Below are 17,314 nucleotides of genomic sequence, written 5' to 3'. Positions count from 1 at the left end.
CTCACTTTATGAATAAAGTTTCCCTCGTTCCGTCGAGGTTCTCAAAAAAAAAATAAATAAATAAATAAAATAAAAATAAAAAAGTTCAATAAAATCTAGGTGTATTCAAAATTTCATATATTTGGAAGGATTTCATTGAGTGATAAATTTTGGTAGGTTTTAAGATAAGAGGTATAAATAACAAAGATCATAATATATCCAACATCCCCTCTAAAGATTTCATCATACGTTAGTTTTTCTCTATGCATATGCCCTAGCTTTTCTCTTTGCAGAAAACGAACAGTTTCCTCCATTTATGAAAGTACACTCCCTATCTTTTCTTTGATCATTACCTCATTGGGTTTTCTTTTTCCATGATTTTCCTTCATTGTACCTATCTCCTTTCTTCTCTGGTAAGTTTTGGATCAGAACACATAGGCCTGTTGTTACGCCCAACCTTTTCTCCAAGTCCCTAGAATAGATCTTGTTGCTGAATGGGGCAAGGTCACCGAGTGAGTTGACTTCTTTTATGCTGGGCTACCTCTGTCTCTCTCGTTGATCTCATCCACATGGAGTTCTTGAACTTTTACTAAAATTGGGAAAGGAAATAAAAACAAAGAAATAAAAACAACATCTGGGTAAGGATGCCAAAGTTAGCATTCGTCTAAAGAAATATTTTAAAAAATTATAGAAGTCTGGAATAAAAGCCATACAAATTTTATATAGAACTCTTCTCAAGTCTATGTAAAATCTAAAAATTATGTAACCCTTTGTTTGGATGAAGGAATTGAAAATTACATATAACTCTAAAATGACGGAATTTAGATTTCCATCATTTCAATTCCTGGCAATCGAAAATTTCGGTGTTTTGATTTATGTATGTCGAATTTTGTAAATGACACTATGAAAATTGTGAAATGACACCTATTTTGGTGGAAATTAAACTTGGGAATTTGATGCCCCAATTTCCACAATTTTTTCCATGCGTTAATAAATTCCACGCTTAAGTTGCTAAACAAGGGAATTGTCAATTTCTCCTTTTAAATTCCCAACTTTTGTCTAAATTCCAAGTTATTTTTCCTCATCCAAATGGAGGGTAGAGTTCCATGAAATTTGGCACATAATTTTTTATTTATTTATATAAATGCTCTAGAATTCTAATTGAATACACTTCCCCTTAGATTTTTGGGTGGGGTTGTGTTCAATGGCGGAACGAGCTAGGAATTTTTCAATGGGTGGACTATCTACATTTATTAGCTAAAAATCTAATGATCAATTTTTTTTTTTTGTACTTAGAATTTTTATAGTCTTTGTAGAAATAAAAGTAAACAATAAATTATATAATAAACCATGCTAGTTCATAGTTCGATTGACTAATTTCCAATAATATATATATATTTGGATACAAGCGATATCGAGGGAGGGAAAATCGAACCTTAGACAAGGGTAGATGGTCTTTACTATTTGAGCTACAAACCCCATACAATTTCCAATAAGCTTTAACTTAAAACAAATCAATATCAATTGCAACAAAAAATCATATATTAACAAAATGAAAATATGTTCAACAACAAAATTGAAAATGTACATATTTTAATATATATTTTTATTGTTGTCATGCAACTAATTTCATAAAGAATTGGATTTTTTTGGACGTTAATAGGTTAATAAATATTTGGCTATATTTGAAAGAAGGCATAATACATATTTGGCTTTATACCAAAAATCTCACTGGGCTACAGCCCATAAGGACAAGTTTTATCATAAAAGACCTCATTATTATTAGAAATGGAACCACTTATTATAAGTTGTAATTTATTTAGTCCCTTTTTTTATGTGGGACTTTATATTTTTCAATATGAAGGGTATATTATTTTGGGCTGGCAAAAAAAAAGCCATAGGGGCCGTTCATCACTGTTCATGATTGCTAGAGCCCAAAGCACCCATTATGGAGAAATTAAGGAATTGAGAATTGAATTAACCTGCTACAAACATGCTATAAAATCAACCAGAACGAACCAAACAAAAATAAGAAGAAGAATAGTGAGTGGGCCAAATATGACTAATTATCCTTCATGACACAAATAGGCACATGAATAAAATACAGGGCCCATTACATGGATCCGGCCCATGAAAATCTATCTGGGTATTCAATGCCGTAGCCCGTATGGTGTAACAGAAGTGTGAGAGAGACAGAGAGAAAAGAGACACAGAAAGAAGGAGAAATGGGGAAGAGATGGTGGACGATAGGATTGGTGGTGGGGATAATTGGGATTGGAAGGGAATTGACAAAGCTGTACGGATGGGACAAGGACGCTCTGCTGAAGGTGTTTGGTGAATTGTCTGATCGGCTGGGAGTATGGGCCATCCCGTTGTACGTGGCGATCCACACCCTCACTCTCGCTCTCTGCTTGCCCTACGCCATTTTCTTCGAGGCCGCCGCTTCTCTTCTCTTCGGCTTCTTTCCGGCTGTCCTCTGCGTCTTTGCCGCCAAGCTGCTCGGTGCTTCCCTCTCCTTTTGGATTGGCAGGTACTTCTTCAAATTCAATGCTTGCCCTTATCTTATCAACAGTTCGACAAGATCTGGGGGCCATTAGAATCATTTTAATATAAACGTGTAGGTATAACTGTTAGAATTTGGATTTTGTATCAAAGAGACACAGGACAGGGATCATTTGTCAATTACTGTGAGATAAAGTTTTGTGCTTTTTCAAGTTTTTTTATAACAGGTGAAAGGTGAGAAATTTAATGAAAAATTACACAGTAATCACCCCCACCACAAAAAAATTTAATTACCCTTTTCCCTTTTTAATGAATTCATGCCTGAAATGAAAGAGCTATAGTCAAAAACAGTTTACTGATACAGGTATATGTTTAATGCCTTGTGATAGAGGTTGTTTCTGAAATGAGAATGTTTGGGTGGATGAGTTACAGCATGAGAAAGAATGAAGTATGAAATGTATGGTTTTGTGAAACTAGTAGAGGTGAATCTAAGACTCTGTCAGAGGATTAGATAGAGTTATGATTGTTATCTTGTTAGTTGAGTCATTGACTACATATGCATAGAACTAGAAGTGTGATTTAAACTTTTTGAGTGAAAGAAAAGTTTTTTTTAATTCTGATTTAGATGAGTATGAGGGCTTCTGCCGAAGAATTAACCTAGGTACCTGTAATGCGGAATGCATAGTACCGGTATCAAATACCATTCATAATATGATCAAAATAATATGATACACTAACCTAGTAACCTATGAGCAGCATTGCTTGCAACGTTTTACATTCTTCATATGACAACTCCAATTGCCCCTGTGCCAATTTGTTGTGATTAATGATCTGTTGATTAGGTTGCGGTTCATGTGCGTGTTCAATAATTGCTTTTAGGAATGCTTTAATGTTGTGGATTCTGCAGGTTAATATTCAAGAGCTCAAGTTCAGCAATGGAGTGGGTCCAGAGGAATAGGTACTTCGCTGTCCTCTCCAGAGGAGTTGAGCGAGATGGTTGGAGATTTGTTCTACTTGCCCGCTTCTCGCCAATGCCCTCCTATATCATAAATTATGCCCTTGCTGCAACAAGAGTTCGGTTTGTTGTGGATTTTCTGCTTCCAACAGTTATTGGCTGCATGCCTATGATTTTACAGAACACATCGATTGGCAGTTTGGCTGGTGCTGCTGTTTCTTCAGCATCTGGCTCTCAGAAATCTCAAATTTGGTCATATCTTTTTCCTGTACTAGGAATTGGCTCTAGCATTCTTATTTCCTTGAGAATTAAGAAGTACTCTACTGAAAATTTAGTGACTGAATCCCCTACCAGTGAGGATATTAATGATTCTAGTAACATTGCCGATTCTAACAAGGAGGACCCGAAAAAGGGTCAATAATAGATTTGTTAACCCAAAAACTCCAAAGAATGGTGGTGTCTTCTCCAATTGATGGAATTTTTGCAGTTGAGACTCCTTGTTATATACAATCTTTGTTGTTGTTGAATGATGTGCTATTTATTGTTTCCCTTTTAGGTGTTTCTTAGAGCAAGTCCACCGCCAAGGGCTAGCCCAGGCAGGAGGGGGCCCTAGGCCTGGAAGGAGACTCTAGCGTGTAAGTTCCAGCCCGGACAAGGCATGGGACCCATGAGCCTAGGCAAGCCCATGGGGAGATCTAACCTGTCTTCTTGCCTTCAGGTTGTTGATGTCAGGCTGGCGTCAGTGCAAGAATTTCAAATTTTTTTTTTTACCGTTGGCGCTTGCACAGCTGCCAGAAACCAACGGCTACAAGCTACGTGGCGTCTTCTGGAGCCTTGGATCCAAAACTCTTATCAAATCCAACGGCTGTCCATTTTTTGGCCAAAAAATATCAAAAAATTATGGAATTTTTTTTTATAAATACCTACCAATATTATTCACTTTCCACACCAAATCTTCATACAAATTCATCTCCTTCTAATATTTTTCACTTTCCACACAAAATTTTCTACTACTAAATTCCATTTGTGTAAAAATACAAATGGCCTCTTCCATCAAAGTCAGAGGCGCGTGGATAACAGTGGAAGATTTTTTGTTGTGTGAGTGTTGGGTCAAAGTTGGTTATTGCCCGATAACGGGCAATAAGATGAAGTCCTCTCATATGTGCAGAAAAATTCATGGAGAATTTTGTGAAAGATCGGATTCGGTTAGTACAGAAATGGCCTTGGCTAGTAGGTGGAAAATTTTGAATAAAGAGTTAGGGAAATAGAGAAATGCTTTGGCAAAAGCAAGGGAGAACATTCGAAGCGGTCAAAATCTTGGTGACGAGATAAAATATTTCTAAATGCAGTTTTATTCAATTTAACGTCACATTTGTTTATTTTATATTTTCATGCATTTCCATTTTGTTTTATATTTTATTGCATTTTCAATTTTTTTAAAATAGATTGTTCAAGCACAAATGTGATTCGGTGCCATTGGCTAAGGCAAAAAAAGTTCATCAATCACCAATGTTGAGACATTGTGAAGAATTGTTCGAGATTCAAAATTATTTCCACTGGTCTGACGGTTATGTTGAATGAGACGCCGCTCAACGATTCACTGGCAATTGATTCACCATTGGTCTTCCCAATGGATTAAGACTCACCAATCCAACGTGAGCTGAGGCTTATTGGGAGAAAAGGGGCAAATGCCAAGAGGGGGAGCACTTCAAACACTAAATGTGCAAAAAATTTGGAGCAAATTGCTAAGAATGGCGCACCGAGAATTGAAAGAGACTTGAAAAAAGAAGAAGCTGACAAGGCACGATATGAAGCATATACAATTGAAAGGCAGCAGGCATAACAACAAGACATAGAGGACAGAGAGATGAAAATCATGGCCATAGATACGAGCAATATGTCTCCTAAAACAAAGTCTTATTGAAGCTAAAACGAAGGGATGTTATGAGAAGAAAGCTTTTCCATAATGATGGACCTAGCAACACAGATTGGTTAAATGATCAACATCATTAGGTTGTATTGAAAAAGTTGTCATATGTATTAATTTGTTCTATTGTTTCTCTTTTATTGAATAAAGAAAGCATTAAATAATATAACTATTTATTAAAAACATTTCATACATCAAAACAAACCTTAATTCATTACAAACCACAAGCAAAACAAACCATAATTTAAAACAAACCATTATTAAAAACAAAGTATTAAACTTGACTTCATCCACCATGATTGCCTTTCATCGCCCATAAGTGCTCGATTAAGTCAACTTGATGTCTCTTGTGAACATAAGAAGATTGCATTTCCATATAACGGTCAATCATACGGTTGTTGTATCAACCGCCCCTAATCAACGGTTCGTGCTCCAATAGTTGTTCATTTGCTCCCACGGGCCATTCATAAATTCTTGTCAATGTCTTGTTCATGGGATCGGGTTCGAACATCTTTAGGCATCATAATTATACTTATCCTCCACAATCATGTTATGGAGGATGATGCAAGTCATCATAATGCTCCGAAGCACCTCTTCATCAAACATAATAGCAGCACCCCTAATAATTTATCAACGAGCTTGCAGGATACCAAAACACATTTTCACATCTTTCCTATAACCCTCTTGAAAGGCAGCAAAGCTTTTTTCCTTCTCCAATTGGGGATTCTGAATTGTTTTGACAAATGTCGTCTACCTTGGATAAATTTTGTTGGCTAGGTAGTACCTACTCAAGTATACCGTATTGTGATTTGATACGTGATCTGGGGGGAATGACCTCTCAAGACATCGTTGAATACCGGAGATTGACCAAGCACGTTGAGATCGATTTGAGATCCTGCAACTCCGAAAAAGGCATGCCAAACCCAAGTATCGAAAGATGCAACGGCCTCCAGAATTATACTTTTTTTGCCCTACCTATTCCCACAATCTCCTTGCCAAGCAGTTGGGCAATTCTTCCACTACCAATGCATGCAGTCGATGCTTCCAATTATGCCTGGGAAACCTCGAGCCTCGGCTTTTTGTAGAAGCCTTTGGAGGTTTCTAAGCTTACGTTTGCGGAGGTAATCCCTCGTGTAGAGAGTTTCTATTGCATCACACAATCTGACCAAGCACTTTAGGATAGTTGATTTCCTCATCCTAGCAATCTCATCCACCTGGCCTGCAGATGCCCCATACGCAAGCATCTGTAAAGTAGCTGTAAGTTTTTGCTCCTGAAGAAAACCCAAAACCCCAATAGCATCATACTTCTGATCAAAGTATGTGTCGTAATTGCAAACATCATGCATGATTTTTTTTTAATATTAAATGAGGTTGCATTCTATATCTCTCTCGAAAATAAGAAATAGGATATAACGAAGTAATCTTCCAAGAGATTCTTACCTCAAGAGTACCTATGTCTGTCCACGTTCAAGATACGACCATGGTGGTGTTTCCTTGATTGATTGAGCATACGCACCGCTAAAACAACTTCATCCAACTCACTATCTTCTTCAACACGTTTACGCCTGATTTCTTCATCTTCTCGCTATTGCCTCTCCAACACCTTCCTCAGGTTAGACATTGAGAGTAGAATATGTTTTATAAAATTCGAGAAATGAAAGGATAGAGAGGAAATGGTGTGAGAGGTCTGAGTTGAGGATGTAGTTTTATAGAGGGATTTAGAAGATAGAGATGACACGTGGCATAACTTTAGAGGGTGAAAATCTTATCTGAAATATGAGATTAGAATTTTATAATAAATATCGGCACATGGAAACTGAAAATCTTATTTGAAATTTGAGATCTGAATGTTATAACAAAATATGGACACGTGGCAACCAAAAATCTTATCTGAAAATTTTATCCGAAATGTTATTTGAAATTTTATAATAAATAGTGACACGTGGCAATCGAAAATCTTATCAAAATTAATCGTTTAAATATAAAAAATAGAAAATAAATTAAAGTGAATAGTAATTGCCCTTGCCCTCTATAAGGGTGGAAACAAAATATGCAAAGGCTACCACTATTCACGTGAATATTGACAGACCTTGCATTGCCCTTGCCGCCAGTCCAATAAATTAGGAGGCCCTGTGCAAAGAAAACTAATGAAACCCTATACGTTAAATTTTAAAAAAAAATTGTCGTAAAATTTTCAAATTTCAAAATTTATAAATTAAACCAAAACCATCATTAATGACTATTTCACATACTCACATCCACTCAATTGTCTTCTATATCTATTTTCAATTCCATATGATGTTTTCCAATATTGTAACATAATACACGTTATACCAAGCCACACCAAGTCAGGCAAAAATGGAAAGAAAAAAAATGGCCAGAGAAACAACAGCAAGTCAGACAAAAATGGGGAGAAAAATGGTCAGATATACCACACCAATCCAAGCAAAAATGGAAAGAAAATGAAAATGTTGATATGAGGATCATGTAAAAAAATTGGAACTAGTAGAAGGTAGAAGAGGAGAAAAATGTTTTTTTAATCAAAAAGAGGAGAACATGGATTCAACCAAAATATAAAAAAGAATAGGAGAAAAGAGAGAGGTTGTTGGGAACAAAAACGTGCTTGGAGAATTGTAAAGCAATCTTATAATAATAGTAATAATTGTATATATATAATTGTAAAACTAGCCTCTTGGAGCATGTGTGAATTGGTTTTTTTTTAAGAATTAAAAAAAGATAGTACGAGTAGTTATTTATTAATTATTTTTTTTATAGGAAAAAAGAATTACAACCGAAAATTACAGGGGCACGCAGGCCCAACCAAGTCAAAATAGAAAGGAATAGAACAGCTTAACGGAAGACCCCTATCCCACAACTGGGACGGTAGCCTAAGCTAGCAACAGCATCTGCAGTAAAGTTGGCCTCCCGAGAAATGTGCTTAAAAGAAATCTCTTCGCAATAAGAACTGAGCAACCGAATGTCTTGCACAAGGAGACTTATGCTCCAAGGAACCGAAACCAGATTATTAACACAATCAATGATAAGCTTTGAGTCACCTTTCACAAGGATCTTTCGCCAACCCTTATGAATAGCATGAGCCAGGCCATCCCGAAGAGCCAAACACTCTGCGACTGTAATAGAAACTTGACCAGAGTTTTTAGTGCCAGCTAAACGAACATTACCATTCCAGTCACGAATCACAAAACCAGTTGCAGCCAGATTACCACGCACCGAACCATCAAAATTCACTTTAACCCAGTCTAGCGGCGGTGGTTCCCACTTGATGTTAATCTTTCCAGTAGATTTCTGGAGCAGGCAAGAGTTAATTTTCCAGTAATCTAGCCCAATGCGACCAGCCACATTTAGTACTCTAACTGGATGAGGATTGATGTCTTTAAAAATGCAGTTGTTCCTGGCTTCCCAGATCTGCCAGCATAAAAGAAGAGCTTTGGAAAGAACATTTGGGCCATCGGCAACCTTGGTATGAGGTAGCAAAGCCAGCCACTCAATGCCATCAAAATTCTGATGAGCATAGTTAGGGAAAAAATACGCGCATCTCCAGATAGTCACTGCAAATTGACACTCAAAAAACAAGTGGTTAATAGTCTCCATATGATTCTTACACAGAGGGCATTCTCGATTGATATTAGGTAAAAATTTGTAAAGATGGCTTCTAACTTGCAGTCTTTTCCGAATGAGAAGCCATGAAAAAAGTTTGACTTTAGGGGGGAGGATTAAACTCCACATTTTCTTCAAAAGGGGGGCTTTTGGGTGACTCTGTTCATCCTGCAGTTGTAAATTGTAAGCAAACTTTTTAGAAAAATTTCCATTAGGAGCAGGCCCCCAGATAAGCTTATCTTGAAGAGGATAAAAAGGCAAAAGAATGGTCAGAATTTTTTCTATCACATCATCATCAATAACTTGAGAGAGCTTGTCATAATTCCAAGCTTGATTTTGAATAAAGTCAGACACTTTAGCATTTAAATTAAGATTATTTCTAAGGAAGACAGGAATTAGATCTAACAAAGGAAAAGGAAAGACCTAATTAGCAGTCCAGAAAGGAATGGATTGCCAATTACCAACAATCCACCTTATACCTTTGTGAAGCACATGTTTCATAAAAGTATGACCTATTATCTGATTTTGTTTCTTAATTTTAATTTTTTTAATATGAAAAAATGTGAATTTACCATATTATCCTCATTTAATTAATAATTTTAATTTTTAATATTTGAATTAACCAATGACATTTTTTGGTATTTTAAATGTTTCACCATTCTCTGTCTGTTGCTTTATATATATAGATTGTAACGCAACATTATTTATATATAATATAATGCTTGCAGAAAAAGAGAAAAAAAAAATTGGAAGCCCCTCATTTTTGGAGGTCCTGTGCGGTCGCACTTGCCATGGACCAGCTCTACTTTGGGGTAAAAGTGCTCTTAGCCTTAGCATAATCACATTGTGAAGTGTCTTTAGTGCTATCCAGAGGTATATTGAAAAAAGGACTACAATTACAAAAAATTAAATTAATTAATTAATTTTCCCGTATAATGCCTGAATATTTTCCGTATGTTTTTAATAGATTTGCTGAATAATAAATATATATATCTATTTTTTTATTTTTTGAGAGGAAACGATAGTGATTTATTGATAGGAGGATAACTTAGATTAGAGAAAGGGCCAGCAGTACTTCAAAACGATAGTGATATATATATATATATATATATATATATATATATATATATGTATTTTATATGTACTATACCCGTTACATATATTACATGACATCATGCATTGATGTGCATTCATCATTATCTTTACATTTAGGGAATAGTTGGTCATTGTTATTTTTGGGCAGAATGTGCAATTGATCATTGTTTTTCTCGATTCTTGATGTGACTTTGCTGCTGTTGATGAAAATGATCATGCATGATTATTTTAAGGTTATGACCTCATGATTGGCATAAGATACATATTAAGGTATTGATTACAACTGTTAATCTCCACACAAAGCAATATTGTTTCTATTCACACCCATCATCATTAAGCACAATGTGAACAGAGTTTATACGAGGGTCAAGGTCAATGCCTTAATGGATGAATCTTTAGGAACCGAAGGTCGTTGAATTTTTTTGAGGGGTATATGACTCATTATCAATAAAATTCGTTCGTGCCGTCTCATTTCTTTGTAAGGTAAATTCAACCTGGTTCATTTTAAAATTCTAATCTATCCCATAACAACATCTTATTATAATGATATTTCCTTTTGAAATGTACATATCTTTAACAACACCACCAACCAACCACATGTCGGAAACCCAAATGCTAGCCAGCTTTTGCCATTTGAAAATGGTATTTGAAGGATTTCAAACAAAATCCATTTGCGTTGCACAAAATTGACACACTTGTTCATTTCAAGATTTGGCCACCTTAACAACCCTTTCGGATTTTGTCAACACTGTCCACTTCCAACCAAGGCAACGTTGAATTGAATACCTCCAAAACCCAGAGTGCCCCCTTTTAACGTGATATATTCTGCCACTTGCACATTATTTTTCAGAAATGCTCCTTTCTGAATATTTGTGGTCCATTTGGAAATTAATGGAAGCAAGATGATGATAAAAGTAAAGGATAATGTGCTCTTTTTGTTGATGTGACGTGTGTACTTATTCTTTGCACAAAATAAAATAAAAATGGTGAAAGTATTATCATATTAAGGTAGTAATTTACTTTGAAGAAGGAATGATTATTACTCTTGAACCAATTTCTACGCATGACTCATACACAAGCATATACAAATGGTCAAAAAGGAAGGTTAGTGTTTGTCTATGGGGCCTTGGGCGGGGTAGGTTAAGACTTAAGACTAAAGGAAAAAGCATCATGCATGAATCATTGACCATGGAATAGACAAGTATTTGTTCAACTTCAACACCAGAAAGTCAAATCAGAGACCAAATTCTATTTTGTGAAGTTTGTGACGTTAAGCATATTCCAGCTGATCAAGACGATGAACCCATCCTTTTTCACTCAAATTTGAATTCCACTTTATATCAATTAGATAATTTAGAATAATTCAGACAACCGCTTCTATTTTAGAAAAAAGGTTTGTGGCATCCGTGTTGTGTAAGAGCATCTCCAAGAGAGATGTAAAATGTTAAATGTTAAATTTGAACTTGATGGCTTATGTGGCAATTTGAGACTCTGAAAAAAAAAAAAAATTTTAACTCCACTCGAAATACCAAATATCATATTATTTTATTATATTTTAAAAACAAATAAGGCTCATATGATGCATAAAATTTTAAAAAATAGTAAATAATAGTAAGGTTCATGTCCATATTGCAACTTGACATATCGGTTGGAAATGCTATAATGTGCATCATTAGGAGATGCTCTGATGTGCATCATCAGAAAATTTGAAACAATACGGCCCACTTGTAAACAATGTTTGGAATCTGAATTAATGCTCAAACAGAAATAATGGCCTTAATTAAAACTTCTCCATCATCAGAAACAAATAGAACAACTCTTTTAGAATTCAAAGAATGGCATCCAATTAATAATGTGGACAAAGTCAAAGAAAAAGAAACCAGAAAAGGAAAAAAAAAAGGAATAGTTTTGGTATATGCAATTGGTTGCTGTGGTGATGTATCAAATCATCTCATGTCTCACAGCTGCCATACTATTAAGACCATATCCATTATTGGTGGTCACCTTTTGCGGCGGGTCCCTTCTTCTCCACTTTCCTCCAAACCAAAAGATGGTACTTGCTTGCTGCTGTCTGTGGTGGTAGGTATTATTGCATTATTGCACACCCACCACCCCATGTGGTGGATTGGAGACCGACCGACCTTATTTTTATTTCCCAATTAAAAATTTCTCTACTCTCTAATCTACACTTCTTACATATGCATTAGATCAGCTAAACTTAGGGATATACAGGAGGCTTTCTACCACTGCTGGTCTGCATAGATTAGGAATGCTATTTTGTTTATAATTATTATATAATTAGAAGTTCTCTTTATGAAATTCGAACTTGGTGGTGGTCTTGTGGGAGAAGTGCAAAGCCAATTCCTTCAAGTCCTTTGTTAGTGCTGGTGCTCCACAATAAAACACGCCTGCACAAAATCACATATATACGTAAACACATATCCCATCATCATTTCCATCATGATTATGATGAATGATGCAATTAATATGACTTGATCATTATGGTTTTAATTAAGTGAAATGTTAGAACCAGTCGTCCACGAATGTGGAATTCGCAGGAATAGCGCCCGCACGAGCACGACTCTAGCATTCTGAACATGTATGAATTTTTCAATTTTTCAAAGTACAATGTGGTAGGCAAAAGAAGGTGGACTAAAGTAGGTGAGGTGAGGTGAAGGAAGTTTGTACTCACCCACTCGGCTATCAGGATGGTGGCGAGCAATATCCTTATAGACTTGGCGCCAGTTGGGCTTGGCAAAGTGGGATTTGACACGTGTCCCGGACACCACATCCACACCATTCTTGGCATGGTGAAGAGACTGAAGCATGGCAATGAGGGCTGACCTGGCATCTCCTTCCTCATACACACTGGTGCAGTAGTTGTGGATCTCAATGACACCCTTCTCGTCCATGTCCGCCACCTCATTCAAGATCCCTTTGAACCATTCAAACGAGCCTTGCTCCCGCGTCACCCAATAATAATAGGCCTTTCTGGTCTTGAACCCTTTGTTGCTCTTGTTCTTGCCGCTGCTGCTATGGTTAGGGGTTGATGGGTTGCCACTGACCCTGCCCATTTCTAGGGAAGACTCTAATATCGAGTCGTCGTCTTCCTTGCCCTTCATTTTCATGTTGTTGATGATGTCCTTCACAATGCTCACCATGGGAGTGGCCCCGATTCCAAGCCCCACTAGCAGTACTACGTCGTATTTCTTGTAGTCCTGTGCTGGTGCCCCGTATGCACCGTCTATCAATATCTTGGGAAAGCTGTTCCACCAATTAATCACATTAAGATCAACCTTTGAAAAAAAAAACATTTGTAAAGATGCGTGTGTATCTAATTAAAACATACCTAGGATTGTTTCCTCCTTGCATGTTATCAGCTCTGAGTAGGCCACTCTTCCCACCAGTTGGAGGCTGACACACCTAATTAACCAATGCAAACAAACAATACTGAGATTAATTTTGAAATTAACAAGTTCATGTAATTAATTAAGAAATGAGAATTGTTGAACAACAAACCTCGGAGAAAACAGTTTTGAGCTGACGCGTCCAATCACCTAGTGTTCGAATGTGGACGCTCAGGTAGTCGTCTCCAGGTGCTGAGGTAATGGAAAACGGGTGCCTGTTGATCATATAATTAGGAAATAATTAGAGTGGTTTTGTTTTGTCTAATTGGGCATGATTAGAAGAAGACTGTGTGAACCAGATTATAAATATGTGCCTGCCTACCATTCAAAAGGAGAAACCGCAGCACAGTTGACAAACATGTACTGCCCGCTCTTGTATTTGAAACCCTGAGGCTTCGACATGTGCAGTGCAAGCACATTTCCCGGATAAACAGCAACCTTCAATGATGATTTTAGCAATGTGTCAAACAACTAATTAGAAATTTGATGATACAATTTGAGATAATAGTTATACTTAAGCAAGTTTTAATTAATCCACCTTGAGAATCTTGACTGGCTTGATGCTTGATCGAAAAGCTCTGATCAACCTTTCACAAGCGTAAAGGACAACTGGGACTGCCAAGTACATCCATGTCTGCCACCACACAAAAGCAAAGTCACTCTCACAATTATGCAGCTTAGATACCAAATGGGAAAGAAATCAAATTTTTGGGGGTTTTTTTATTATTCAGGAAATGAATTAGGAACTGACCGTTTTATGATACCATTCCTTGGTGAGGTAGAGTTTAATGCCGTGGACGATGAGCAAAGCATAGACAATGACAAACAGGTGGTGTGAATACCAGAAGGCATTGAAGCCTGTGAGCTTCTTCAGGGGCTTTGGCAGGTTCAGTTTGTTTCTCCTAAACCAAGGAGTGGCCAATGTGAAAGCTATGGCCATCAACACCACAATTGAAATGCCTGTCCACCCTTCCACCCCCTTCACAAACCACCAGTAGTTTGGAGGCTGCTCTTCACCAAAGTACTGTATCATAGGCTCGTACTCTTCTTCAGTTGCATGAATTAGTCGTGGGAAATCGCAGGTTAAATGCGCCCCCGCGTGCAGTCCAACCCCGACAGCAATTCCAGCTGCAATGACCTGCATGATCAATTAACTTTCAGACTCAATTTTGTGGACCAAATTGAATTCTCAGTATGATCAGAGTGACATTTCGTTTCTGTTACCTTGTGGAAGTTTAAATTGTCGTCGAAAGGGACAACGACGCCCAATTTGGTTTTGTTTCTGAGCCAAGTGATGGTGTTTCGGCAGACGGGTAGTAAAATTAAGGCCATGTTGAATTTAAGCGTCTCTGCTCCTCCTTTAGCAATGCAAACACAGTAGCCCATCACTTTAAATGCTGCCTTATTCTTGTACTGCAGAAACTTGTAGACGAAGAGACCGGACACTATGCCAAGCCACAGCATCATAACCCATACTCTCTGCCAGTTATCTAACAAGAAGTATTTGGTCTTCTCATACCATCGTGTGATTGGGTTGTTCTCCTGTGTGGGCTTCAGCTTCTGGCTCAGCAGTTGGCTCAGAACCCGGCTTTCGTTTACGCTGACAGATTGGCCAACTGGAGCTTGCAGCAACAGAGTTTCCAAGTTTTCAACCTGTTTGAATACTTATGGAGTCAAGGCGAGGAAAGAAAATTGGACAAAGTATTTGTACATTTAAAATACAGAGTTTCCGAGTTTCATGCATGTTGCAACAACACCAGCATACCATGATGTAGCCAGCACCATCCGGGTCTAGCTCTTCCATAATCAAAGCTGTATATTCCTTGGCTTGTTTTTGAATGTTGGAGAGCTTGTTTGCAGAAGCACTCAGACTAATGATCTGCATTAAACAATTAATTTCAAACAGATATTTTAATTAAATGAATGTTTAGCAAGCCACCTTAAAAATTAAGAAACTAAAAAAATTTGACCGGCCAGTCCTCAACAACCGGCGGTTCACCTACCTCTCGGACTTCTTCCTCTGTGATTCTACCGTCAGCGTCTCTATCCACCCTGCACACATACATTGATTATAGTCCAATTAATTTAATGAGAATAATTAACAAAATTAACAAATATAGTAAGCGAGAATTAAATAGATAAGTAATTATAAAAATAAAATAAATTTAGTGTAGTACATGTCAAAGAAAGTTTGGAGCCTCGAATCAAAGCTTTCATCAGAAATTTGCTCCCAGAACTCCCGGAGCTGAGCCTTGTTCACGGCATCACCACTTATGTTACGCCTCCAAGCAAGCGCGCGGAAAAGCTCTCCTGCAAACTCCTTCGACTCTTTGTTCATCCCTGATCGAACACATTAATCGATTAAAAACAACTTTAGCTAATTTAGCTTTCCGTTCCTACTTAATTTTAGTGAAAAAAAACATCAAACACTTGTGGATGTATGGACGGACCTATGCATTCCCCGAAGAGGGAAGAAGGGAGGAGGCCGTTGGATTTGACAGTAAGTTCATCGAAGCGCTTTTCGACGGCAACCCATCCGGCGGAGGAGGAGGCCCCTCCGCAGGTCTTGGCGGTGATGAACTTGAGGCTCTTTAAAGCGTAGGCGGTGGCGGACTTGGTGCGGTCGAATCTCCTCGCGTTAGACGGTCTCTTGGAGAAGGAAGCCAGGCGCTTCAGCTCCTGAGAGACTTGCCTGATGTGCGACGACGTGTTGCGAAGCAGCGAGGACCGAAACGACGACGATTTCTTCCCCTCAAGCGTTTTCTTGGCCAGCAGAGCCAGCTCGGGGTCTTCTTTGCTGGCTCCGCCAGCTGCCTGGACGCTGTGGACGGCGACGGTGTCGTCTCGGATGTCGAGAGTGATCTCCACGTAAGCATCGTCTTCGTTTTGGTCGGTGCCGGGGGTCCGGTTGCTGTCCACGGCGGACTTGTCGAACTTGGCGCTCTTAATCCGCCGCCAAGCTCTGGTGGATTTGGAAGATAATGACGAAGGAGCGTAGCTATTGTGAGGCTCACCAAGCGGACCGCTGAAAGCTCGTCTTTCAACTTCAGCTGAGCCGCTTGCTCTCGCGGCTGTCGACAACTGAGTCGACTCGGTGTCCGAGTTGTTCTCCGAGGAGGTCATCAGCCCTTCCTCGTGACGCCGACTCCCCATTGAAATCTGATTCAATTCTCCCCGGTATCCAAAAAATCCGTTAACAACAAACAAAAGTAACAGAAATGAGAAAGAGATTGGGATTCGAGATTATTTTTGTTTTGGTTTTTGGCTGAAGCGAGAAGTTTTGGGTTTAAAATGGAAGGTGTTTGGGAAGTATAAATAAGAGAGGAGCTCGTGGGTGGTGAGAGCATGCAGTAATACGAAGGCGACTTTGAACTGAGAAAAGTCAAGAGCATGAGAAAAACGAAGAAAAATCAGGCAAGCAAATTAGCGACAGCAAGGCGGGGATTGCTGGCTCTCAAAACTCACACACACAGAAGACAGAGAGAGAGAGTGTGTGTGATATACGTATACAGATGATGCGGGTTCTTCTTCTTATTATTATTATTTTAATGACGATAATGGTATTTGTGTGTAGAGCTGCAGACGCGATGCAGAAAGTGGTAGGAAAACTCAGTAAAAATGATAAAGTTGTAGGAAAGCAATGCCAATGCCGGTCAACTCATTCCTGCAACCAAGGATTTGAGTGCCTCCTTTTTTTCATTTTCCCTTTTTTTACCTTCCAAAATTATATAGCCTTAGTCAAAGCAACTTCAGTGGTAAAGTGTAAATTGTAACTCAACTGACTCAATCACCTAAGACTTAACCTACGAGAATATAAATGTAATTTTTGTT

The 17,314-nt window shown here is 38.0% G+C and overlaps 2 protein-coding genes across 2 annotated transcripts; one reads left to right on the top strand and one right to left on the bottom strand.

The window, feature by feature from the left end:
• The first annotated feature begins 2,143 nt into the window (after window positions 1-2,143).
• On the top strand, window positions 2,144-3,963 carry LOC117638160. Its single transcript, XM_034373280.1, has 2 exons — window positions 2,144-2,509; window positions 3,389-3,963. The coding sequence occupies exons 1-2, from the start codon at window positions 2,205-2,207 to the stop codon at window positions 3,855-3,857; spliced, it is 774 nt and encodes a 257-aa protein (XP_034229171.1). The 5' UTR covers window positions 2,144-2,204; the 3' UTR covers window positions 3,858-3,963.
• Window positions 3,964-11,863: 7,900 nt separating this feature from the next.
• On the bottom strand, window positions 11,864-17,142 carry LOC117626310 (respiratory burst oxidase homolog protein D). Its single transcript, XM_034357980.1, has 12 exons — window positions 15,934-17,142; window positions 15,661-15,823; window positions 15,487-15,535; window positions 15,249-15,362; window positions 14,708-15,136; window positions 14,235-14,621; window positions 14,022-14,117; window positions 13,806-13,921; window positions 13,596-13,698; window positions 13,426-13,499; window positions 12,769-13,340; window positions 11,864-12,484 (listed from the first exon to the last, which is right to left on the bottom strand). The coding sequence occupies exons 1-12, from the start codon at window positions 16,634-16,636 to the stop codon at window positions 12,375-12,377; spliced, it is 2,916 nt and encodes a 971-aa protein (XP_034213871.1). The 5' UTR covers window positions 16,637-17,142; the 3' UTR covers window positions 11,864-12,374.
• Between the last annotated feature and the right edge of the window lie 172 nt (window positions 17,143-17,314).

The sequence above is a fragment of the Prunus dulcis genome, chromosome 1 (genome assembly GCF_902201215.1).
Source record: "Prunus dulcis chromosome 1, ALMONDv2, whole genome shotgun sequence".
NCBI classification, from domain to species: Eukaryota; Viridiplantae; Streptophyta; class Magnoliopsida; order Rosales; family Rosaceae; genus Prunus; species Prunus dulcis.
Note: the sequence above shows the minus strand (reverse complement) of the source record. Positions and strands in the feature narration are given on the sequence as shown.